We start from the raw sequence: 27,644 nt of genomic DNA, 5'->3' as shown, positions 1-27,644 counted from the left end.
ACTTTTGCAGTAATAAATTACTGCTAATATAGTTCTTTACAAGGAGGTAGTCTGCACACAGCACTTGTACTGGATTTTCATCATAAGTTTCCCAATGTGCTCTGATCCAAACCTTGGGTCCATTTCACTAAACTTTTAACCCTTCGTAACTCAAGTAACTGTTCGTAAAGTTACGAATACCCAATACTAGACGTAACTTTACAAAGGGTCCTTGTAGTAAATCCCCAATACTTATGAAGGGTACAGTTCGTAAGTAAGTTTAGTGAAATGGAACTTACGACTCATCATAAGTTGCGAATAATTTTGAGATTTACAAAGCTTTGTAAAGTTTAGTGAAATGGACCCCAAGTTACATAACTCTCCACATGGTTGTCGACTGCAGACGACAAGCTTTTTCTTAAAAATTTCAAAATTATACATGTTCATACCCATATTTGGAATCAGTTTGAAAAATGCAGTGGTTCTTGAGATAGCTCTCGATATTTTGAGAAAAACTTATGTTGAAGCCTAGAGCATTAACCAAAACCTGGTTCTCCAGATTAAAATCATAGTCTAACCACTGGCTTCTAAATGTAGTGTGCATGTAAGTTTCATTCAGGCTGCAGAATTCAGCACCACCTAAGTCCTATTGCAATGTCCAATTTACGCAGCAGATGCTGGTATTTCTGATCCGGTAACCTCATTGAATCTGACACAGGGTTTCCCATAAGGAAGTCATACTCTAACCAGTGACCTGCTGTGGACTTGTATTGATTATGTGCATCAACCTGAAAAATAAAAGTTAGAAATGTGAAAATTTAGCTAAATTGCATCACAGTGGGATGGTTTATCTAGGCCATACTTGGGGTGGGGGTCAGGTTGGTGTCACAGGGTGATGTATTTTTGGTTCAGATTTACAAAGTGTAATCATAAAGAGAGTTTCATTTCCCAGAATACAAATCTTGTGGGTTAGACACTCCATAAGTTATTTAGCATCAGTATAGACTATTCCATAGTCGATTTTTGATAGATAAAAATACGTTATTAATCATGATGAACGCATTCAGTTGAACTCGAAATTATACTGATATTTATTACATCAAAATACTAGTATAAAATGGTTATGAAAAAGTTTATATAATTATATTTGTGACAGTAAAAGTAAAGTATACGTGAGGCTTATATTATTGAATGCAACATATCATAATGGCATAACTATAATGGCACTTCAATACTGAACAATTCTAATTTTAGAATCTGCCAGTTTATTACGAGTTAAAAATCGACTATGGACTTTCACTTTTAAGCATAACTTTACCCAGGGATTTCGTTCTCTAAAACACACTGTCAATCATACTTGTTTATCAATCAAATCTAACTACAAAGACGCATGGTGGTACAATCACGCGCTAGATGCGCACGTTCATCCACCAACTTTCGGCGCCAGCACAAAAGCGCCGCATTCAAAGATAGATGTGTACCATGCATGTATAGTTAATGGTAATGGTACGTGTCGGGAGGATTTAAACAATAACGAGATCTGGGCGACCAATCACAAGCCAGATTCATTTAAAGATGCATTACATCATGACCAATTTTAGTTAGGCCAGAAATTGGCCTAACTCTCCATAGAGTCCCATGTTAAAAATGTTAACCGCAATCCAAAGTCAGTAGCCCACTTGGAAAGCTAACGTACAGAGGGAGTACAGTGACTGAAAAGATGATCAGTTGTGAAAATCTATCAATTGTGCACAAATTAATTAAATCTGAGTTTTAAGCTTAAATGCAATATCCAGAGTATGCACAATCATGACAATGGGCAAGTGGACTACGGAGTAGTCTAGTATCAGTAAGGAATGTAGCTCTATTCAGATGCTATAACCTTAAAATACAGACCCGAAACTTTTCAGCTATTTAGCGGATTCAGCTTTTTTTCTTGATCAAATGTACCCGTTTTCTCAGCCTGATTTGAGCTCAATTTAACACCATTTTTCAGCTTTTTTCACTAAAGGTCAGTTTCAGGATTAGCTCCCTGAGATTAACCCAATGGAAACTACCAGCCAAATTATCAGCCTCTAAAAACCATTTTGATTGGTTATAAAGAGGGGCAAATCATGTATGGAGCCAATCACAGATTTGGTACGAATAGTCAGTAGGGCTGAAGGTGATTATATCATGTAATTAACCATTCGGAGGCACCCAAGAAAGACAGTAGTGCGTACACATGGGGTTAAAATGTGATTCCAGCAAATATCATAAGTCATGAATAATTTGAAAAAATTTTCAATCATTTCCATTTTTAATTTGAGCTTACCTCTAATTTGTTTTCTACCACTATGTCTGCTTCACCTGGAAGTAAATCTTTCATCATGGGCTGACTTTTGAGTCTTTGAACACCTGAATTTAAAGAAGAAAGAGGTTTTGAATTAACAAAATGGTGTTTGTGGGTGATGACAGATGTACTTGGTCTCAATATGGTGCTTTTCTTTGTATTTTAAAGATATTAAGTGTATAGAGATTATCTTCTTCACTCATGTGTGAGCTCTATCAAAGTTTGCTACTTTCAGTAGTAACAGGGCACAGTGTCGACGTCCTATACGATAAATATAAATTTAATACTCCGTTGGTGAGCGACGGGCGAGTGGTAGTGAGCGACAGGCGAGTGGTATTTCACTGAACGCAAGAAAAGGAGTTCTATCTGATTGGCTAGCAATCGATCGCTTAGGTCGCTCAGTAGTCAACTACAAACTCATGTATTCAATTCGATTGAAATCGATTATTCTATTATTGACGAAGATAAAGAGAGTGATAGTGTGTCAATAATGTACATTGTATTGCACCTGGTTTTACCAGCATTCCTTTATAAAATAATTTTCTCAAAGAGTTGAATATTATCAAAATTTTTACAGCGGATTTCAAATGTTTTACATCAAAATTGCAGTTAAACATATCCACAGCAAAATACCGGTCCTCACTAATTAGTTAATTTATTTCCAGGTAGTTAATTTAAACGAAACCTGCAACAAATAAAATTTTCTTACAATAGAAATATCATATGGGATACTGATATGGTAGGCCGCAACCGCCACAACGTGGAGCTGCTACGCGTAGCTGACTTTTTGCTCCGTGGAGCCAAATTGACCAATCATGTTAGAGTTTTTCATTACTCGGAGGTAAAACTGACCAATCAAGTACGACTTACTCATTACGTGAAGCGAATTTAGTCATTAAGAATTTGCCAGACGAGCTTCACGTAGTTGCAAGATATCCTCGGTCACGATAGTTATGATTCAAAAAGTAATTTATGAAAAGAAAGAACCGACTTATTATTAAGATGGACATGCACTCACAAGAAAGTCATACAGTATTGTACACAACTATATAGCTAGGCAGAGTGGTGGTAAACCATGCACACAATTCTGCGATCTGCAGTGTATCGCCGGGAGCTGATTTGTACATCTTCTTGGCGTGGCCTGCGGAATTCGACCTTCAGCAAACCAGTTCGGATTTACTTTATATACTAGTAGTAGGCCATACATACTGTAGTTACGGTACTGCCCGCTTTTCCTATACACAATACTCAGTGCGCTCACCATTGACGCGTGACCTAGTGTATGTTAGAAGTATTATGCCATTGCCTATATGAGCGTCACTGTGTAAAAAATAACCAGCCAATATTTAAAGTATTCTCTGAAATTCTAGAAAATATAGTTTTGTAACATTTCCTAAATTTTTAGCTAATTTAGGTGTTTGGAAATATTGGTACTTTTGTGTTTTAGGAAGGATATGTAAGCGACAGATAACACCAAAAAATGAACAAATTATTTCTAAACCGTGTTAAGTCTGCAAACCATTATGCTTCTCATTTTCAAGAACGCTGGTTAACAATAAGCAGACTATTGTCTCATTTCGTAAACAAAAGCCCAGACAGTATTGTTACCTTGCGTTCGCTTTATAATCATTCACCCAACTGAAACTATAATACCAGCTCATTGTTCATTGCACAGGTAAACAGACACAAGTGCAGTGTGTCTGATGTAACATATAGTTGAGCTGTTTTCATTGAGTGTTATCTTGGTTTAATAGCTTTTAATGGGGTTTAAGTCCTTCAAAGGTCGTGGTGAATTCTACTGTAGACATGACTGCATCATGATTATTTTAAAGTCAACAACATTCAACAATATGATCACCGTGATAGTATGACAGTATCAGTACCGTGGGTGTCAGTGGTCCTGGCCTGACACAGTAGACAAACAAACAAACACGCCACACACATGACACATGCATGCAAGGTAACATTGACTATACACTAATCAAACAATGGTATTGATCCTGTACAACTGTTTGTGGTTTATTTACATTCGATTCATTTAAAATCCACATAGTAAACATTAATTTTGGCAAGAGTTTTTCTCTCTGGAACGATGATGCATCAACTGGCTCCAGCGTAATGAAAAGATCTAACATGATTGGTCAATTTAGCTCAGCGAAGCGAAAAGTAAGCTACGTGCATTCAGCTCCACGTTGTGGCGGTTACGCCAGCCATATACTGATCATGCGAAAATCGTAAAACATAGAATAGAAACAGTGTGGCCGGCTCTCAAAATCTCAAATTGTATGCATAGCCTGAGTCGCACGGCCTATCTCGAACAAAATCACCATGTGTAGTTGTTGAAAAACGTGAGGATTCATCGTACTACCACGGCAATTTTTAACACGAAGATATAGGGATGATGACGGTGTGCAGGGGTGTGGCTAGGGGGACACATGCCCATGGTGCCATTCAGTACAGCTCAACTGATCATACTTTTCCTACATTCGACCTTGCATGATTTTTGAGTTGACACAGTCATGAAAATAACTATAGATACTTGACGGACCATTAGTAGCCCAGTTCTGAACCTTTTCATTGATCATTCATAACAATAGGTATCTGATGGATCAGTGAAGATAAGAAGGATTATAATATATCCGTAACCTTGATATTATAGTACATCTCGAGGAAAAAGTGCAATGGACATGTTTTCATTTTATGTTTCAAATATCCCCAGCATGAAAATTGAGTATTTAACCCAAAATGGAAAATGGAACAATTAATTGGAAATCTGTTTTAACAGATTTTTTTGACATCTTTTTCTGCACTGTATTATACCTAAATTAAGAAATTTGATAAATATTCAAAGAAAATATAGGTCATCCAAAAATGTTGATTTTTACACATTTTGGGGCAAGAAAGGAAAAATAAGCAAAAATATCAAAATCTGTTTTAACAGCTTCATTCATCAAGTCATAACAAACGGCCTACATGCTTAATTTCTAATAAAATATTGAAATTGTGAAAAATATAGGTATTTATTGATTTTCATGTTTTTTCTTGCAAATATGCTAATAATATGCAAATTATGAAATTGCAAAATAAAGTTTCTACATAGCATACATCTTTCAAGTGTGATGTTCAAAATGACAGACATCAAAAAGAGATTCGATGAAATGTAAAGGTGTAGTAACAATTTTGGCATGGACTGTCTGGTTAGGCAAAGTACGGTAAGTTGAGCTGTACCTCCTCCAAATGGCAAAAGTAAAAAATAATTCACAGGTTTTACACAAATTTTATCAAAATAGTTGATTAATATGCGATTCCATTTAAAGGATGAAAGGCACCTTGATTATATCCAAATTATTAATATTTGTGTACAAATTTCCACATGCTCTGTTTGATTTGTTTAAGTCATTATAGGGACATACATGTAACCTGTTTCCTTTTTGAGAAGGGGTACCGTTCCCTATTCTTGACTGGGGCACGACAAACCCTATAGCTACACTCCTGTGTAGTAATCATCATTAAATCACGAAAGTACCAGACCGGGCAAGTTATTTTAAAGTCAGTTGTGTTCAAAATTTTTAGTTTATCTAAGTTAATGTATCATATTCATTGCTAACCTTCAATGGTGTCAATAGGCCTTCCTTGCATCTTGTTTAATTTAGCATCTTTGAGTGTCAAGCAGAAGTCGGCTAATTTGAGTGAGAGATGTTTCCAGTATGTTGACTGTGCATAGACTCTGTGCAGCATGATTTCTCTGGTTTTTGTACACACTGCCATGAAGTCGCACCATGGAATTCCTGCAATACCAAGCTGACCTTGGATCTGACATTGAGAATAATTATGGCAAACTGTGTTACTACAACAATACTGTATTATACATTAGGTGCCCTTCCCTATAGTCTGTTCAGCTTATAATTGGTAAAAATTAGTTGATTTTGTTACTGCGCTCAAATTGCCGCTCATCAACAGGGTCCCAATTCACACTCGCGTAACTGCATGCATGGCAGTCTAAATCAATATACGATAATATGAGTCATTTAATTTAACCACTTATAAACTAAACAAACTTAATCAGCGCCCCTTGAGAACTTTTCTAACATGCATATGCATACTGATGATTAAGCATCAATTTTCTTTTAACTGATTACATTTCAGTTCAAGTGTCCTTTTTCAGATTAAAATATTTACCCAATATTTAAAATGAAATTGAACAAAAACTGTGTGGGTGTGTGGGATGGGAGGGGTGTGTTTGTAAAGATCTGCAAATGGAGGATGCACACCCGGAAAAAAACAGCGACCAAGGAGGTCCATGGTTCCATCTACCTACCAGCATATTGCAAACCTTGGTGTATATCAGATACACAGGAGCCTTGTATTTCACAAAACCAACTGATACTTAAATGCCTCCTACCTGTGCCATATAATATCTTGGTATCCCATGGGGTGGGAATCTTCCCTTGGTGTATATCAGATACACAGGAGCCTTGTATTCCACAAAACCAACTAATACTTAAATGCCTCCTACCTGTGCCATATAATATCTTGGTATCCCATGTGGTGGGAATCTTTCCTTGGTGTATATCAGATACACAGGAGACTTGTATTCCATAAAACCAACTAATACTTAAATGCCTCCTACCTGTGCCATATAATATCTTGGTATCCCATGTGGTGGGAATCTTTCCTTGGTGTATATCAGATACACAGGAGCCTTGTATTCCACAAAACCAACTAATACTTAAATGCCTCCTACCTGTGCCATATAATATCTTGGTATCCCATGGGGTGGGAATCTTTCCTTGGTGTATATCAGATACACAGGAGACTTGTATTCCATAAAACCAACTAATACTTAAATGCCTCCTACCTGTGCCATATAATATCTTGGTATCCCATGGGGTGGGAATCTTTCCTTGGTGTATATCAGATACACAGGAGCCTTGTATTCCACAAAACCAACTAATACTTAAATGCCTCCTACCTGTGCCATATAATATCTTGGTATCCCATGTGGTGGGAATCTTTCCTTGGTGTATATCAGATACACAGGAGCCTTGTATTCCACAAAACCAACTAATACTTAAATGCCTCCTACCTGTGCCATATAATATCTTGGTATCCCATGGGGTGGGAATCTTTCCTTGGTGTATATCAGATACACAGGAGCCTTGTATTCCACAAAACCAACTAATACTTAAATGCCTCCTACCTGTGCCATATAATATCTTGGTATCCCATGGGGTGGGAATCTTTCCTTGGTGTATATCAGATACACAGGAGACTTGTATTCCATAAAACCAACTAATACTTAAATGCCTCCTACCTGTGCCATATAATATCTTGGTATCCCATGGGGTGGGAATCTTTCCTTGGTGTATATCAGATACACAGGAGCCTTGTATTCCACAAAACCAACTAATACTTAAATGCCTCCTACCTGTGCCATATATTATCTTGGTATCCCATGTGGTGGGAATCTTTCCTTGGTGTATATCAGATACACAGGAGCCTTGTATTCCACAAAACCAACTAATACTTAAATGCCTCCTACCTGTGCCATATAATATCTTGTAATCCCATGGGGTGGGAATCTTTCCTTGGTGTATATCAGATACACAGGAGCCTTGTATTCCACAAAACCAACTAATACTTAAATGCCTCCTACCTGTGCCATATAATATCTTGTAATCCCATGGGGTGGGAATCTTTCCTTTGTGTATATCAGATACACAGGAGTCTTGTATTCCACAAAACCCAACTAATACTTAAATGCCTCCTACCTGTGCCATATATTATCTTGGTATCCCATGTGGTGGGAATCTTTCCTTGGTGTATATCAGATACACAGGAGCCTTGTATTCCACAAAACCAACTAATACTTAAATGCCTCCTACCTGTGCCATATAATATCTTGGTATCCCATGGGGTGGGAATCTTTCCTTGGTGTATATCAGATACACAGGAGCCTTGTATTCCACAAAACCAACTAATACTTAAATGCCTCCTACCTGTGCCATATAATATCTTGGTATCCCATGTGGTGGGAATCTTTCCTTAGTGTATATCAGATACACAGGAGCCTTGTATTCCACAAAACCAACTAATACTTAAATGCCTCCTACCTGTGCCATATAATATCTTGGTATCCCATGTGGTGGGAATCTTTCCTTGGTGTATATCAGATACACAGGAGACTTGTATTCCACAAAACCAATTAATACTTAAATGCCTCCTACCTGTGCCATATAATATCTTGGTATCCCATGGGGTGGGAATCTTTCCTTGGTGTATATCAGATACACAGGAGCCTTGTATTCTACAAAACCAACTAATACTTAAATGCCTCCTACCTGTGCCATATAATATCTTGGTATCCCATGTGGTGGGAATCTTTCCTTAGTGTATATCAGATACACAGGAGCCTTGTATTCCACAAAACCAACTAATACTTAAATGCCTCCTACCTGTGCCATATAATATCTTGGTATCCCATGGGGTGGGAATCTTTCCTTGGTGTATATCAGATACACAGGAGCCTTGTATTCCACAAAACCAACTAATACTTAAATGCCTCCTACCTGTGCCATATAATATCTTGGTATCCCATGTGGTGGGAATCTTTCCTTAGTGTATATCAGATACACAGGAGCCTTGTATTCCACAAAACCAATTAATACTTAAATGCCTCCTACCTGTGCCATATAATATCTTGGTATCCCATGTGGTGGGAATCTTTCCTTGGTGTATATCAGATACACAGGAGCCTTGTATTCCACAAAACCAATTAATACTTAAATGCCTCCTACCTGTGCCATATAATATCTTGGTATCCCATGGGGTGGGAATCTTTCCTTGGTGTATATCAGATACACAGGAGCCTTGTATTCCACAAAACCAACTACTTTGGTTGGATTGTATTCCTCCATAATCTGTAGTCAAAAATAATAGAATGATAGTAATAACATGTAAACTCCTATAGAGGGTATGCAATATGACGTCACTCATAACAGAGTCATCCTCATTTAAATTCTGTCCTCCATAAGGTACCACGGGAAAATTTGCATGATAATACAATAAAAACGTGTGATACAGGGTGTCCCAAAAAAGAGGCCCCTCATTGCGCCCTCTTTTTCTCCAATTTCTGAAAGGTTGATCAAATATATTTTGGTAGGTAAAGAAACCTTGAGTCGTTAGCTTTAATAAACCAAAACAATTATATCAATCGGCTCACAACTTTTGAAGATATGCTCTTTTACAGAAATGTACCCGTTTTTCACTCTGTCCATGGAGAAGCTACTTCAAAGATTGAAAAGGAGTACACATACCATGCATGAATATCAAACATTCCTCAATGATAACTTTATAAAATAACTTTATTTATGGAATGGGCTTTACCGGTGGGTTTATGGGCAATAAATTGTGTTAATAGTGTCATTAATTTGTGGGTAAAATGGATGCCGAATGGGAATTCTTTTGCTTTACTTGCAATTACTTACTTTTTTCTTAGTTATTTATGCCTTTTTGTTTTATTATGTTTCTTACTTTCTTGCTTTCTTTTTTATTTACAACATAAGTCATTTCTCTTATTAGGATAAAAGGTAGCCCTAAAATGCTGTTTGGTTTGTCTTTGGTTCGTCTGAAGTGAGTTTACTGTGCTGCTCTGCCCTCTACCTGGTTGCCTCCTTGGCGAATACAGGTTTCAGCACTGGTCCTCATTGCATCAATTGCATTGCGTACCATCCTTGTGCGCCGGATACTTGCAAAGGCATTCAGTAATACGTTTGCGAAGATCTTGGATTTTGCCACAAAGGAAAAACATCAAGTGGTGTGAGGTCTGGTGATCGTGCAGGCCACTCCACAGCATGAGCCATCCCAACCACTCTGTTTGCTATCCGTGGACAGAGTGAAAAACAGGTCCTTTTATTTAAAAGGGTATATCTTCAAAAGTTGTGAGCCCATTGAAATAATTGTTTTGGTTTATTAAAGCTAACGATGAAAGGTTTCCTTACATACCAAAATATATTTAACCAACTTTTCAGAAATAGGAGAAAAAGAGGGCGCAATGAGGGGCCTCTTTTTTTTGGACACCCTGTAGGTATGAATGGTTGTGGAATCGATCTAGAGACCTGCCCCTCTGTCATCTTAAGTTATCTTACAACTGTCCTCCAGCATGGCTGCCATTTTAATTGTTATACTGTTCCGGTTGGTTTATTGCATACACTCTATACATACTTTGGTTTTTAATGATTGTGTCCCTTCTTAACTGGGACCAGTATAGTCTTTGCAGGGGGCTGAACCACCCCATGAATTGGTTTGCAAACTCAAACCCTCAAGAAAAATCTAATCCTCCTTAAACCAACCCCAAAAGAAAATTTCAACCCTAACCCCCTCCACATAGTGTAAAATTAAAAACTGGTATGGTAAACACAACATTTTGTCTTTATTTTGGGCAAAAATAATGTAAAATTGAAAATTTGCCTGGTAAACACTTTAATTTCACTTTAATATTGGGCTAAAAATAGTGCACAATTGAAGAAACTTTTCCGCTTCGTGCCCAATTATCACAGTAACACTGGACCAAACTGATGCCCACTGAGAACATTTTTGTCTTTGCCCCCTCAGACAACTATTACCCTGATATGCCACTGAAAAAATACTTGACCCTCAAGGATTTTGATAAAGACCACACTGACTGGGACAGAAGGTCCATGTACTTGGTGTGGTAGGGGTCATCGGGTAGGCAAGTCCACTAAGGGCCAGGTAAATCATACATTATAAAGTTGAGAACATAATATTGGTTACCGAAACTGGTAAGTAACACTTAGATTATCCATCTACATCTACCCATTTCCCTTCATCTATCAGAGACAGCTGATAATAATGAAGGAAACTATGCAACTGGTGTGATTTCATTGGTTGATGTGTGTACAAGAACCAATAGATTCTTTAAATTGAATTTGATGTAATCTTTTGTTTTGATTCTCACAAACAAATATCTAGTGTGTAACCTCTGAGAATGTATGAGAATCAACTTTGATTCACCAAAAACTTATTTATAAGAATTGTGGCGAGAATCAATTGGCAGGTTCACATCGAACTTCTAACCATGTTTTGTGCTATTTGATATCATGTTTGTATGCAGTTTGTCATCCCCTAACAACATTATTTACAAGGTACACCGGCCTAAGGCCAAAAAAAAAAAGTTGTTTGTTTGTCCTCCACTGCCCGCTCCTCAGATCAAGTCCTGACCAATATTTTTTTTTTCAATTTTTTTAAAAATAAAAATAAGTAAAATTCAATTTTTTGTTCAGACTTGGAGTATCTCTGGACCTAGCTAGAGCTAAATACTAAGATCTTTCATGAGCGGGCGGTGGAGGACAAATTGCCTAACCAGCTATGGGCCATGCACTTTCACATACAGCTAGATTGTGCTAATATTCCACTTGAAATCAATACACCACCTATGGAATACATGACCAGTAATCTTCCACACAGGGAGTGTGAATTTCAAATCGGGCTACTTGAATGGGTGACTCCATTTGATATCTACGTAACACACCCTGTGTGGGAGAGTAATTCATGTCTTCCATTAGGGGGTATATGGATTTCAACTAGAATAGCCCATTAACATGATTAAAGCAATCTACTAATCTCACACATACCTTGCCATCTGGTGAAGCCCCACACAAACCATCCAGTGCACTGTCTTTCTCAGGTTTCCAGAAGCCAGTCGGTAACACTTTGTTTCCAGTGAGAAGTTGGTATGCTTCATTGATGACTGGTTCCATGGCGACCCCGTGCTGCATCAATGCATTACTCTGATTAAAGAACAGCATTTAAACAAAACAAAATAATCAATAATGCTGATCAAATAATGTAGTATATTGTCATACCCATCAGGCCTCAGTATACGCATCCAAATTGATGTTGAAATTGTAACCATTTTTAGTCATTCCAGGTGCATATGAAAAAGAGGGGGGGGGGGCAAAGATTTTTTGGCATGTGGAAAGGAAGGGGCAGGCAAATTTTGGTGGACAATTTTGAGAATTTACCCAGGGTACACATAATTAGGCCAAAAAAAAAGATGTTGCCATCAAGTGGGAAAAATGGGAAGGTTGGGTCAATTGTTCAATTTTTTTTAAACCTTCAGTTTTTAAAAATCATCAAAATATTAAATAACGCTTCTTCCATGAGGGACATTTGTCAATTTTGACTGTTAGATAATCGTTAGATAATCAATTTAAGACTAGCCTTTCAATAAAACATTCATTTTTTTCATGGAAAACATTGAGATTATGAACATATCTGTACAAATCGTCATTCAAAAAAAGTAATAAAATTGCTACCCTGATTTTTCAGGATTTAGGGTCGGTCGCTGAGGACAACACAACAAATGTTTTTGGCGTTATTACACAGCCCCTTACCTGTTCTGGTGGTTCATCAGATAAGAGAGAAAGAAAGAAATCATATGGTCTTCCTTTGCCCACACCAAGAGCTTCTCCAAATTTAGATGCTGTCAGCTGCACTTGTTTCCTCACTTCAAACCATTCTGGAGTTAGTTGCGTTGTGGTAACCTCTGTCATCTTGAATGTGGTGATGACATAATCAAGTTTGCATGAGGACCCTGATGAATCTGAGATTGTAACGTCACTGTGATGATTGTAAGAAAATAAAGTAAAGAAAATAAAGTTGGAAAATCATATTTTTTTAAAGTTTAGGCCTTACAATTTATTTGCTGATTATTCATTTTGATGAATTTATTCGCCATAGAAGTGACAATGTAACAGGATTAACTACCATAGCAATAGATGAATACAATTTTTGAATAATATTGCTCTGCACTACAAGCAAGTTGCACTCATCACCTATGTCTGCAATCATAGATTGAATGGTCATCTTTTTTGAGGTGGGACCCAATTGTGACACATCTTGCAATTTGTCAAAAATCAACTCCTTTTTTGTATTTCTGATTATATTTCAAAAAGTTTTCACCCAAACTATGTAAAAGTATGCATTTTTAGAAAGCATTATATTGTCAGGATTGCAAATCTGTAAAGTTTGAGTGGATATACTGGGAGTGCCAAAAAATAAACAGGGTGATTCCACTGAAAAATACCTAAAACATTACATTTCTTTACCACTCCAATATTTCTATATACAATGTATAGTATATATTAAATTGGAAAATGAACTTGATATTTGCAATGTACCAAGGTCTTAGCCAGCCATGCGTCCACCTGTCTTTAAAGGCCGCTATAAATATCTGGAAAACACATTAAGTTGGGAGCTGTACAAAGTTTGGTGGTATAGAGGTGAACATTGACTTGATTATATTTTAAGCCTACTTAATTGGGTTGTCCTTGAAAGTTTGCCTGGTCAACTGGATCCCCCTTTAAGACGGGCTAATCTAATTTTAGACGGGTGGATTTAATGAATTTTACAGATGTGATAGCTCTAAAACAGATGATTTTAAGGTTATATGAACTTGAGGCTAATTCAGAGTGACATGTAAAGGTCAAATCAGGACATATTTGACCCCAGTGACCCTATGGGTATAGACAAGTTGTTTTAGATTTGAGGGTCAAATTTTGGTATCTGCTTGGACGGGTGGTTTCTGATTTCTGGCTAAGACTCTGCAATGTACACAATTAGTCCTTTCATTAAATATATAGATTGCACTATATTTGTTAAGCCCATTGTTTTATACACTTTGTGAAAAAAGTTGTATTTTAAATTGTTTAATTTAATGTAATATTTCCTTAAGTGTCATTAATTGTAGCATAAATTTGGAAAATGTATTCAAAATAGTTTAAAGAGTTGCTATAAAATCACATTTAAATATCCAATTCCCATATTTATTTTATAGATATTTCAAAGATAAAACAATTGAATACCTGAGTGGAAGAAGGGCCCAACTCCATCAAAACTGTTTTCGAGATATTAAGAAAAAACTTAATATTTGGAAAAGTGTTATAGTCATAATGTTTTCATCTTCAGGGGACCTTTAATACATGAACATACAATATTACATACATTCGAATATATATATGATGTTTCCATGGCAACAGTACAGGTCTTAATACGAGCTGGAGTTGGGCTCTTCTTCCACTAATATACTGCAAGTGCCAGTTCCATAAGCAGATGTGTTATAAATATATACAGAAATTTGGTAATTATCCATTAATTACACAAATAGAAGCATGTGATATGTTGGCAAGAAAGTTTATTGTAGTGGAAAGCAGATTTCATGGAGAACAAAATGTCTCTTTAACCCAATATTGGTGGAAGAAGGGCCCAACTCCATGGAGTTGGGCCTTTCCATGAAAACCATGATTAAGTGTATGTGGAAGATTATTTAGAGAGTGGATTTTGGCTCATCTTGCACAATGCACACACAAGGAAGAACAATCTGCTGGCAATAAAATGCTGGGTCTAACTCATTTTTGTAAAAAATGGAGTTGGGCCCTTTAATTCTTCCACTCAGACATTCAATTTAAAAGATCTATTTTTACGGCAGATGAAATTTATTTTCATTCCTTTTTTCATGAATGAAAAATTTAAAGCCCATTGTATTGCATGACACACATTCCGCTGCATTAATTAAAAGCTCGTTAAATTCTTAATTACTAAGTTTATTAAGATTAACTATAGTAGAAATTCCAATTGAATGAACACAGTTTTCAACACAACAGCTGTACTCGATCCAACCGCGATCATATATTGTGTACTTCATTACTACAATGCGAACGCACAACCTTGGATACAATGTTAAACCAATCACAAGTGCGTTGGCATGGTCGGGTTCACTTCCGTGTTACTCATCACGCAGTGTATGCAAAAAATCTTCACGCTATTGAAAGCTGCGTTCATTCAATTGGAATCCCTTTATACTTGGGCAATTATAGTTTAAAAATTAAATAGAAAGTATTATTCAGATTTCCTTACAAATTAACCATCGCGTATACGTGCGCGACATCAAGCGTGTGCATTGGACCATGTGCAAAATAATACGCGCTGGACGGCTAGCAGTGCGCTTAATTTGTAAAAGGAAATCTGAATAATTTAGGCAAGCTTATAATTTTTTTTAAATAAAAGTTTACATTTTGCTTTTTTTGTCTACTGCTGTCATGGCTAGTATTTAATCTATTACCGTACAAATTTAATCACATTAAACAAAACCACTCACAAAAATGCTCAGGTACAGGCAAATTCAGTACTTTCACTGTGCACAGTTTCTGTGGTACACCTGCAAGGCTGCAACTTGACTTTCAATTTGTAAACAACCATGCATGCATGTGTACATGTGTTGGCGCTGTCTGTCTGTTTACATGGGTCATAGGTCAAAGGGCGTAACTCATGTCACTTCCGGAAGTAGTCCAATTTTGGTCCATTTTCCAAAGCTTCTGTCATGGAATACAGCCAATAAATCGTTTTGAAATTGATTTGGCTAGAATTCTACATGGATAGAGTAAATGTGGAACATATAACGATTTCATTTGGAGCTGTTTTATTGGCTTTTTAAGCCAAGAATTCCCGGCGTTCACACATCCGGGGAATCATGTCACTCACTCCCAACATGGCGGCCGCTGAAGGCGGAGGAAAGGACGAAGTGAAGACACAGTTTACCACTCGAGAAGGCACATATAAACTCATGACTCTGTCAGAATATTCACGACCAACTAGAGTACCTTATAATGTACAATGCTGTCATCCTGTCAAAGTGTCATTTACTAGTATAAACGACGGTTCGGGGTGTAACGAAAAGATATGTTTCAACGTTGGTCGAGAATTGTATTTCTACCCGTACAAGGGTGTACGAAAGGTACGGAAATGTCTCTGTTTGAGTTGACTCAATTTAATTCAATAATTTTGATATTTATTATTGGTATTTGATAAGTACTAGCTATGAAAGATATGCAACATTTAGTTGTTTTCATTCATGAAGTGAGTTAGAGTTGGCGTAACTTAGCTACTCTCTCTCGCCGTCTCGGCATGCTCGGTTTCACTTTCTGTTCAGCATGTTCTGCAGCTAGAACAACAGTCCCCTTGCTCAGCCTCAGATTTAAATGCGAGTGCCCTGTTAATGAGCGACATTCGTGGAGGCTTTGTGTTCCCCTTCAACAGCACTGTTAACTGTTTCTGGGCGGCAGCAACATTTTAACTTGACGCATATATTGGCCAATCACTATCAGATCGTTATTGCTCTATTACGATTGTCAGACGATTGAATTGGCCAATCACTCAGCATGTTCAGGACAGTACATGTATACATGTGTACATTTGTAAAAGGCAAATTAAAATTGTCATCAAACCGCATCATTATTATATATCAAATTAAAGCCCTTAAAAAACTTTTCATCTGACTGACATTGTAAAAGATTGACTTTCGTCTTTGTAAAACGTTCAATCAAGTTTTGATGTACCAATTTGCAAAACAAAACAGCATAGTCTTAGATCAGCTTTTCAATGGAACTACAGTTTTAAAATCCCTAAAATATGCGATTCTCACATCATCACAAGAATAAATAATATCTTTGGTCCAATCACTCCATGGAACAAATAAATATTCATTTACTGACATGATTGTGTTCTGGGTGAAACCCGATAGACAACATCATCCCCCCGATTTTTTTTTTTTTTTTTCGATGAGTATACTATTTGGTATCACACATTGAATAATAGATCATATTTTTTTCATTACTATCCTGAAATTTAAGTGCTCCAAGTCTATGTATTTCTGGAGAATTCATGCCAAAACTGCACTATAGTGGTATACCACTTAATAAATACTTCGGACTTCTGGGCAGTCAATTAATTATGAATGAAATGGCAATGAATCAGTCTCCTCAACAACTAGTTTCGCGTCATTGACACAAACATTGTTTGTGTGGAAAGAGCGAACCATTAACTGTTGAAGAGACTTCCCGATTCCCGATGTGAATACAGTTGACTTCATGGCGCAATTGATTAAATTAGCGCGCTGCGGTATTGAACGCTACATGTAGGTCCGGGTTCAATCCTAGTCCTGCCAGCAAGACTTCAGTCTTTATCATAAACATAATGACATATACGGACCTGAAGTCTTGCAGCGGTACATAGGGATGCACTGTACGTTTAAGAAATCCAAACTTCAAGCATCAAGAAATATACCTTGTATTTGTCAGTTTTACCTCAGAGATGCTGTAGACCCTCTCTACACAGTGTAGAAACATCACAAGTAGAATGCTGCTCAATATGATAAATCCAAATCATGAAAATCAAGACATTTTTCAGAGCAATATTTTGACCACTTTTGCACTAAGTAAATTACTCCCATGAAGATTGCAGGTTTTGCCAACTTTGAATTCACCCAAAAGATGAGATCAATGTAGATCAATCACCTCAACTTTGTGAGTATAGACTAGTACAGTTGGATTAAAATCATCCAGGCACGCCCAAACCCTGGTACAATGGGATTAAAATCATCAGTGCATGCTCAAACTGTCCTTGAGAGAGTTCCTCAGCTACATCCTTAGAGCCCAAAAGGAGCCCACATATTGTGATGTTTCTTATTTGTGCAAAAGATAAGAATAGAGTGCCCTGTAACTCTAGGTACGACGAGTTACAGTTACTGGAACTAGGTTCAATCCCAGACGGTGGTACATGTAGGGTTTTTTTCCTATAGATCCATTTTTAACCTAAACCTTTTTAATTTCATTTGAAACATAATTTTTATATTGGAAGGGAAAATTTATTTTGTTTGCTTTTTTTCTGAATCGTTACAGCATGAGTGCAAAAAAGAGCTAAAAAGACAGCTTGGAAAAACATTTTTTTTTCATGGTACGGACATTGCAGCATAGGCCTATCATCACAGGGCATCTGTTTTGCTTTCAATATTGGCATTTAGCTATTGATACATGTACACAAAAATCTATCAAAAGAGGAATATGGAAAATGCCACAGTTATGACACCTACATGTAGTGGCACTTCCCTGGTTATGACACCCCTTCAAAACTGGTTGTGGGGAGTGGACGAGTGGTATAAAATGTCACAACTTGAACTTAGTACGGTATGGTACTGTAAAAGTGGAAATTTTTGCTGTACATTAGTTTTCCCGCTTTTTGCGTGCAACACAGCTACCTACCGCGAAAATAAAAAGATGCAATTATGTTCTTTTTTTAAATGTAGGTCTATGTAAGGAAACTCAAAATCGCGAAAATTAAAAACAACATGTAGTTCAAAATCGACCAAGCGGAAAATTACACACACAAAAATTACCACTTTTGCAGTATGATGAACATCGTGTACAAAATGCAGTGTTACTCGAGAACTCTAGCTTCGAATTTGCACATGATAGTTACGCATTCGATGCGAGAGTACTTTGCTATGGTTTTTCGGTCGGACAGCAGTGCAATTTTTTTGCACCGGAGGTTGTTTATTCTGTGTTGAAATTTGGATGAAAGTTATTTTGATGAGTCAACTGTATCTTTTGAGCAAGATGTGCCTATTTTGGACTGTCTAAAATTTTGCTGAAGTGTAATTTTAGCAACATTTTTGATGCAATCGCCTGTCGTGATTGGCTGTTTTTACTTCTGAACTTCCATTGCTTTACACAGTGTCATGCTTTAGCGAATCCAACTAGATTTTGAATGCAATGGTCTCTAGCCTAGAATGTGAAGCTATCGGTGAGCAAATTCTTGGCTAGACTTCTCGAGCAAACCTAGTGGGGTAAACTGGTTGTCAGTGCAACCATGTAACCATATTGAGTTTGATAATGAAAATCAACTGATTGCTTCGACCAACAATACATCGTGTACCCTTAAAGCACATGCACAACAACATGAATTACGGCCGCATATGTTGTTGTTTGCCTGCCCAGAATGCAATTCACTTGTACCAAGGTATTGGATTGTGAATTTTGCTATATTTGTCTACATTTATGCTGACAGTGACACTACTTGCGTTTTTCACAAAGCTGCATAAAGCCTACATGTACATGTACAGTGTACATGTAAGCAGTGTCCGAAATAAGGAAAATATGGAGGTTATCCCGAGGACAACTAAAGCATAAATTCTGCTTGTCCTCAAAACATTTTGGTTGTCCCCGAAATGTGTCATATTTAAGAGGTAAAATATAGTGGTTGTCCAGAGGATAAGTACATATTTCAATATATGGTTGTCCCCAGAGATTTTTGGACAAGATGACAAGAGGATAAGTGCTTATTTCGAACACTGCATGTAAGGGGACGATATTTCATGCATGTAAGTTTAAAGACAATCCATATCCAAACCTTTAAGGGTACACGATGTATTGTTGGCCGAAGCAATCAGTTGATTTTCATTATCAAACTCAATATATTGTTGAAAAATAACACTTTGATGTTTTGCAAAAGTTCATTGTACAAATCATATACTTTGAAAACTTGCTTGATTTATTGTTGTTTATGTAAGTTTTACAAAAGTGTTGTTGTTTCAGCCCTCTTTACAACATAACTCAAAGAACCACAATTGCATTCAAAAGTGTTATGTGATATTTGAATTCTTCTACACACTCGCTAATCGTTATGAAATGGCCAATGTTAATTTTTCCAAAGCTCACTACCGTTCGCAAGATGCTGCGAACTACCAAATTGCAACAGTTTAAAATTGGAATGCTAACCTTAATTAATACTAGTCCGAATAATCAGACCCAGAACAAAATATTAATTTCTGACATGATCGTGTACTGGGTCTGAACTGTTTCCATATGAAATCTTGATGGCAAATTGGACAATAGAAGCACATGGTTCTACGTGACAGCTTTTTAATCCCTATTCATGTTACGTGAATCACGCTATTGTGGACCATCCTTCTGATACTTGAGTGTTTGGACAAGCGGAGCGGTCTTTTGTCTACCTCTCTGTTTGTAAACAAACCAGGAGGTCGAAATCGTCCTCCTCGCCGAATACGAAAGTCAGCGTAATAGTACGGCACTGAATTAATACATGTACGGGACTGGGTCCAAGTGAAGTACATGTATATTAACCCTAACCCTGGTTCTGCATTTTGGTAAACATCTACTGCATTGAACAACCCTGAACAAAGTGCAAACTAACAAGTCACCAAGATGAACAAAACTGTACAATCTGTTTTGTTCATGTTAGTAGGTTTCTTGTAAAGGACTTGTTCACTACAAACATATGGTAGCGGTTGAACCTAACAAAATGGTTCAGGGTTCATTGGCCCAGTAACCTACTACCCCCAATAAAACAGGGCATGGTTTATGTGTTGTTACCTTCTGAACTGAACAAAACCCAACAAACTTGTTTTGTTTGTCAACAACTGCACCTGTCAAAAAGGTTCAATTTTTTATGCCAAATTATAAACAAAACTATAGTTTAGTGAGACTTTAAAACTATGACTATGGGTGTGTGTGTTGCCGGGGTGTTAGGCCTACATGTTTAAAATGTGTGTTTGTACATGCATGTGTTTTTTTATATGTTTATACACATGTTATGTGTAGTGAGGGATGTGTATCGGGGTGTGTCGGTGTATGTGTGTAGGCCTACATGTAGGGGTGTTTGTACACATATGATGTGTTATTTGTGATGGCTCAGAATATCTCATTGGCTTCATAGTATACAATATCTGCCAAGATTTTCATCATAGCCATTTTCTTTTCTTTTCTTCTCTTTTCTTTTCTTTTTTTTTTTTTTCTTTTTCTTTTCTTTCTTTTTTTTTTTTTTTTTTTTTTTTTTTTTTTTTTTTTTTTTTTTTTTTTTTTTTTTTTTTGTTTTTTTTTTTTGGTTTTTTTCTTGTATACCAGGGTACACATTTTTTAATTTTTCTTTTCACATCTCTTTCTTTCATCAACTAGTACATATATATATTTTTTTTTTCATTTTCATTTTTCTTTTCACATCTCTTTCTGTCATCAACTAGTATATACTTTTTTTTTTTCATTTTCTTTTTTCTTTTCACATCTCTTCATCAACTTGTATATACTTTTTTTTCCATTTTCATTTTTCTTTTTGCTCAAGCACGCAAACACTGGAGATTCGCCCGTCCGTTGCAGGCAAATCCCTCAGATCAGTAAGGTTTAGTCTCAGCAGATCGCAGCGAGCACATTAGTCTTCTTCGGCGCTGTCTTCCACCTCGAAGCCAGCATCGCTGTGGAATCTGTATGAAAACAAAGTGGGAAGTAATGTTTTTAAAACATGGCATTCAAAACATTAGGCATATTATGATGTGGTAAATGTGACTTTTTGTTAATGGTTATGTGCATTGAGGTGCAACACTTGTACAAAGTGCAACACTTCACCACATGATCCAAGGCAGCAGTTACATGTACCTGATGAAGCACCTTCCACGGCAGAGGGAGACATCACATGTCTCGCATCCATATCTTGTCTGGACAGCATAACCCTTTGGCGTTGTTATCCCCTCTCTCCTGCACCACATGCACTGCCTTGCCTGAACTACGTCCATGCGGATAGACCTATGGTCTGGTGCATTTTGTTTCAGCACAGGTGTTGTAGTAGCCAACAAGTGCTTCCTTGGTTTTCCTTTGGTGTAGCCGCCGATCAAGCCCTCTGCCAGTGCCATTGTGAAGGCTGAATGTTCTGGGCCTTTTGTCTTCTTCTCCACACTTTCCTCACTGGAGGAATCCGAATCCTCGTAGTCAACAAGGGTAGGCAGATCGTCACTCTCTTCATCTGTCTTACTCTCCTTAGCCTTTTGCATGTAGTGATGTTTAAAACAAATCCATGCATTGACTCGTGCAATGTCCACCAAGAAATACAAGATCTTCCTCCACCATTTCTGGGACTTTCTGGAGCATGAGTAGTAAGCCCTCAGTTGATCCGCTCTATCTACTCCTCCCATATTCTTTATATAATCTATCACTTGAGTAGGCGCTGGTATATCCTCTTCTTTCGCCACCTTTGACCCCTCTTCTTTGACCTTTCTTGTTACTCTATCTGTTCTCTTGTCTCTGAAGCCATCATGTGCAGAAGACAGAATGCTGACAACCCTGGAATCCTTCCAGAGGACAGCTGTTAAATCAGCATTCTGTCTTATGTACATGGTACCTCTTGGGGTTTTTGGCATCTTCTTAATCTTCTCATACCCATGTGGGTTCTTTGCAATGGTGCCTGACAGGTCAACCGGCCATTCTTTGCTGACAGTCTTGATGGCTCCAGTTAAGTATGTCCTTTTAGCCAGGAGTTCTTTAGCCAGGGGAATGCTGGTGTACAGTTTGTCTGTATATATATGGTGATACCGATCTAGGAATGGCTGGGCTACTTGCAATGTGATATCTTTCATCTTCACACCCCTTCAACGTACTGGTGCACCAGGAAGTTGCACATGTAGCCTGTGTTGCTCTCAGCCATTGCGTAGATTTTAAAACCAGATCTTATAGGCTTCATTGGTAGGAAGAATTTCTTGACGCACGCCTTAAACCCCTTGTACTTTATCATAGCTTCATCTATGGCGAGGTGCTGCTTGAGGTTGTATTTTCTCTGGCAGCGCCTCACCACAGAATCCCACAACTCTTGCAGAGCGTACAGGGGATGAGCTCGCATGTGTAGATATCGGTGTTTCTCTTCTTTGATATGATCTGGGTCATCTGCAGGATTTGCGCAAGCAATGTGTTGACTGATTGCGTCAAATCTGTTCTTGGTCATGGTCCTACACACAAGTTCGTTGTTGAACCCAGGCTGCGAAGACCAGTAGTGCTCAGTACATGGCAGCCTGACCAAACCCATCAACACTCGTATGCCGAACCATGCCTTTATTTCCTCCACTGTTGTCTCTTTTTTGTCTGCTCCCCTGAGATTTACATTTGTCCATGTTGTTATAAGAGCAAACAACCGCTGAGAAAAAAATTGAAGGAAATAAAAGAGGGCTATGATCGGACGAATCACAGTCAGTGTTGGTGTCGGGGGGTCAAAGATTGGACCCGATGGCTGCGGCCCATCAAATTTCTCCTTCTTCACGGAGCTCACTGACCTGGTCCAGCCAAACCTATCTGGTGGATAAGCCCTTCCCGGCTCAGGATCGTCATCCGAATCCGGGGGGTGAGGTGGGTTTGGACCCCTCTTCTTTGTCCTCTTCTTTTTCTTCTTCTGCACCAGCTCTTCTCCAGCATCATCACCTTCATCATCCCCTTTCGTGCGTCAGTAGTCGATATGTCCAAGGTTGGGATAAACGGTTTCCTTTTACTTAAGGTTTCAACCTCTACCCCAACAAATACTGGTGTGTGCTTGGTGCAGATTCAACATATTCATCATTACTAACCTCATCGCTCTCATCCCCTGTCAGGTGTGCGTCGGGAGTGTCGTAGTCATCACTGCTTTCGCTGGATGAGACGCCAAACCTCTCCTTTCTCAATTTCCTCAAAGCTTTCTGTTGCCGCTTCATGTCGGCCATCGATCTCCGCACAGCTTCCTGGAGATCCCGCAATTCTTCATCTCTCTGATGCTGTTTGAACAGATCGCTCTTGGACATATTCCTCTTTCCTTTCTTTTTCTTGCCACTTACTCTCTTCTTAGCATCATCTTCACTACCACTCAAGATCATCTTTTTCTCTTTCTTGGCTGAGGTGCCAGGCTTCTCATGATCTTCACTATCAGACAACATCTTTTTCTTCTTTTTCTCTTTCTTGGCAGAGGTGCCAGGCTTCTCATGATCTTCGCTATCAGACAAGATCTTCTTTTTCTCTTTCTTTGCTGAGGTGCCAGGCTTCTCATGATCTTCACTATCAGACAAGATCTTCTTTTTCTCTTTCTTGGCCTTAGGCTTCTCACCACTCTTTGTGTCTTTATGCTGCTTCTCAGTAGTCTTTGTTTTCTTAGCTGGTGGTACACTCTCCTTTCTCTTCTCTTTGCTCTTCCTAATGACTTCATCAATTATTGATGTAGTGCATTTTGTAGGCGTCTCTTCACTACTGCTATCTATCTTAATCTTATCACTTCCTTTATTCTTTCCCATACTTTCTTGCAGTTTTTTCTTCTTGGCTTGAGTCTCATCATGCTTCTCATCTTTATCTTTCTTCTTGTGCCTACTCTTCTTTGGTTTCTTAGCTGGTGGTGTCTCATGATCAGGCATGTCATCCTTACGCTTCTTTTTGTGGCTACTCTTTGTTTTCTTAGCACTCTCCATTTCAGTCTTTTTCTTGGTCTTCTCTTTGCTCTTACTAACACCGATATCCGATGGAGTCGGTTTCTCTTCTTCCCCATTGCTATCCATCTTTTTACTTCCTTTGTTCTTTCCCATACTTTCTTGCACTGTACTTCTCCTCCCTTCTCCAGTCAACACAGCCCTTTCATCCTTATGCAGGCCTACTAGCAGTGCCTGGACTTCACGGTAGTCATATTTACTACATCGGGGTAAGATACAAAAAGTTGAAATGCTGTGTAAGAGGTACAAGTTGAAAGCCAACAAAATTATACCTAACAATTTTGCAATACATGAAAATAATCCAGAAACTTCATTTTAAATGTCATAATTCAGTGATAACATCATGTACTTATTTAAATGTTATGTAATTATTTACATGAACTGTTTTAAATATCCCAAGTAAAATGGCACAGTCCATTCTATTTTTTGATACAATTTGACAACTGAAAGACCATGACCTCAATTTTGAACTTACTTTTAAGCAGTCCCTGCTCACTAGAAAATCTTGGCAGCTCCTCTCTTTGGAACTAGGTCAGTGCCTTGAAACAAGCCAGGTATGTCCTCTAAATTCCTTCTCTTCACACCAGTTGATTCCCCAGCAATAAGAAGTTTGGTTTGAAGTTCAATGTCAAGCTATGATCACCAGTAATAATATCTAAATCTATATCTATATCTATATCAATAATCTGTATTGATAAAAGCTAAGAATAAAAACCTAGAAATATGCTCAAAAGGACAATGAATTTCGTGATCTTTGAGCACTCAAAAATGAGACATGTTGGATGACCTTTTTAGTGTTCAATAATCAATGATCAATTAAATTGTCATTCAACCCTCTTACTTTTGAGAAAGATACACATAAAGTTCAATGCCATGGAGAGCATAATGATACCATAAACTTGTGGGTAAGGAAAATAACGCACACCCTGGGTAAGGCCAGAGACTCATAGAAATAGCTTTAGTCTATGATCAATTACTTTTTGCACACTGAATTTGTTGAGAGAAAGTGGAATAAATTGTTTCAAACAGTGTATTGACCACCCCCACCCCACCCCCACCCCACCCTCCCCAGACCCTAGTGGGTCTATGATTGGCCAAACATGACATTTGATACCATTTGATCTGTTCTGATCTATAGATCAGAACAGTTTGGGCAATTGGCCAAGACATCTACTGAACACAACAAACCATGACAGGTTCCAACCCAAGAGAGTTACTAAACTCAATAAAAAAGAACAGTGACCTAGATTGTCAATTATAGCTAACCTTCTAAATCTATCAAAAAGGAACAGACCCAATTTGACTGTAAACTTCTGATAGGTTCAAAACAGAACAATTTCATATAAGGTTGATGTCCTTCTCAAAGGAACAAAACAGAACAAATTGACTGGTTGTTGGGTTTTGTTCATCTTAGTAGGATTAGGGTTAATAGCCAACATACAATGTAGGTTTCCCTTGACTATTTTTTACTTTGAATTTTCTATGTAAAATATATGTATTGTGATTGGGCCAATTTGGCTGACTAACTAAAGGTTTGCCTTTTCTTATGTCTACAATCAGAACCCCATTTCCTTGTTTAGGCTGTGCAAGCTCTCAAAATGAGCTGAGCACTGTTCTTCTCTGCCAGAAATTGTAATGATAATCAAGTTAATTTAAATTTGGAGTGATGGATATCATCCTTCAGGCATAAGGACCGTCGATGTATCAATAATAATTTAAAAAAATGACTATCCAATAATATCGATATCACTTTCTGAAGAAAATCGATATATCAGAGTTGCCGATATTAAATGAAAAAAGTAAAAAAATGGGTGTATACTGTACAGTGTGTTAGCTGCTGAGATTACGCCAGAACATTTTGAAATGTTAAAACCTTGGGAATCATTAACTGTTGCTTTACATATTACCATTGTTGAAAGTTTATATTCCATTTCCAATGTTCAACCATCCAAAATTTCCTTCAAAAATGTGGCAGAATTGGTAAATATCACCAACAATTGTGAAGATTATCATTCATCCAGGTATAAATAACTATGAAATTAGAGTTATAATCTGATCTACTGGACTTACTTTTTTGTGAGTGGCAATAACACATCCTATTTCAGATGCATCATCAGGCCAACTGATGTTAAAGCGGCAAAAGTTTGTTGACCTGTGAAGAGGATGTTGCGTCACAGGTTGAAGATGAGCCAAACCTCTGAGGGATCTCCTTTATTGCTGAACAATAGGCCCCTACCAAGTTGTGCCGTAGCCCGCCTCCCTTATTAAGTGAAGGCTCCTCCCGTTTGACATAAATCGCTTCCTTGACTCCTCTCTCAAACCATCTGCTTTCACGATCTAATATCTTGACATCCTTGTTGTCAAATGAATGATTAGTGCTGTCTAAGTGCAAGTATTTATCGCAGAGTCTCCGCAACCAGTGCTAGCTCTCCTATGCTGGTACATGCGCTTCGCTCGAGTCTGTTTGGTCTCCCCTATGTAAAGGTCATCGCATCCACTGTCCTTGCACTGAATTGCATACACAATGTTGCTTTGCTTGTCCTTTGGTTGTTTTCCTTGGGATGGCCCAGCGCTTGCCGCAAGGTATTCTTTGGTTTGAACGACACTGGAATTCCTTGATCTTTGAAAATTCTGCGAAGTTTCTCCGACAGTCCAGATACGTAAGGTATAGTGACGTTTCTGCCGCGTTTAGACTCACTCACGGCTAATCGTCGGCAAAATCTGTGACCCAAACGCGACAAAAGTTCTTGGATCTTGATTAGGGCTCAACCGATGGCATTTGTCTACCGATCAGATATCTGATATCGATTGTATAATATCGGCCGATGTCAAAATTTGCTTAAAAAGTTACCCTTTTCAGAGTCTAAGTGGTTAGCAAGGACGTAGCTTGCGACACCATCACGGCGTCTTCATTCAGCGAAGTGTTTACAATCCTCTGGTCACCTGACCACCCGATAGGTGGTCAAGTGTCAGCAGATCATTGTAGATGGCGGGCAGGTCATATCCGGCGTCCCTTTTGAGTGTAGGTTTTAGTGTCTTTATCTCTATAGCTTCCCTGATCTTTCTGTTCCAGAAATGATCCTCCCTGCCGATTACTTCAACATCGTTTTTTACTGATGTCATGTTTGTGATTAGATCGAAAAAAAAAAAGATCAAAAAAAAAAAAAAAAAATTTGCTGCCCTCTATTGTTCAACAATGTT

The 27,644-nt window shown here is 37.9% G+C and overlaps 3 protein-coding genes across 4 annotated transcripts in view; 1 reads left to right on the top strand and 2 right to left on the bottom strand.

The window, feature by feature from the left end:
• Positions 1-495: 495 nt before the first annotated feature.
• Positions 496-15,541, bottom strand: LOC140160073 (uncharacterized). Its single transcript, XM_072183371.1, has 7 exons — positions 15,489-15,541; positions 12,727-12,952; positions 11,965-12,120; positions 9,109-9,231; positions 5,920-6,124; positions 2,294-2,376; positions 496-767 (listed from the first exon to the last, which is right to left on the bottom strand). Exons 2-7 carry the CDS (start codon positions 12,883-12,885, stop codon positions 609-611), a joined length of 885 nt encoding a protein of 294 aa, XP_072039472.1. The 5' UTR covers positions 12,886-12,952; positions 15,489-15,541; the 3' UTR covers positions 496-608.
• A 31-nt stretch (positions 15,542-15,572) lies between these two features.
• The window catches only part of LOC140159851 (WD repeat-containing protein 20-like), a 42,227-nt gene continuing 30,155 nt past the window's right edge, over positions 15,573-27,644 (top strand). Inside the window, 1 exon segment of the mRNA XM_072183220.1 lies at positions 15,573-16,124. Coding sequence (XP_072039321.1) covers positions 15,861-16,124 — 264 coding nt within the window. The 5' untranslated portion in view covers positions 15,573-15,860.
• Positions 21,093-25,868, bottom strand: LOC140159984 (uncharacterized). Of its 2 annotated transcripts, none has more exons than XR_011859920.1 (2): positions 24,919-25,868; positions 21,093-21,440 (listed from the first exon to the last, which is right to left on the bottom strand). XR_011859920.1 is itself a non-coding variant. In XM_072183274.1 (2 exons), exons 1-2 carry the CDS (start codon positions 24,537-24,539, stop codon positions 21,351-21,353), a joined length of 1,068 nt encoding a protein of 355 aa, XP_072039375.1. In that variant the 5' UTR covers positions 24,540-24,909; the 3' UTR covers positions 21,099-21,350. The 2 variants fall into 2 exon arrangements, 1 of the variants encoding a protein (XP_072039375.1); XM_072183274.1 differs by lacking the exon at positions 24,919-25,868 and adding an exon at positions 23,562-24,909 and having other exon boundaries at positions 21,099-21,440.

The sequence above is a fragment of the Amphiura filiformis genome, chromosome 1, assembly GCF_039555335.1.
Source record: "Amphiura filiformis chromosome 1, Afil_fr2py, whole genome shotgun sequence".
NCBI classification, from domain to species: Eukaryota; Metazoa; Echinodermata; class Ophiuroidea; order Amphilepidida; family Amphiuridae; genus Amphiura; species Amphiura filiformis.
Note: the sequence above shows the minus strand (reverse complement) of the source record. Positions and strands in the feature narration are given on the sequence as shown.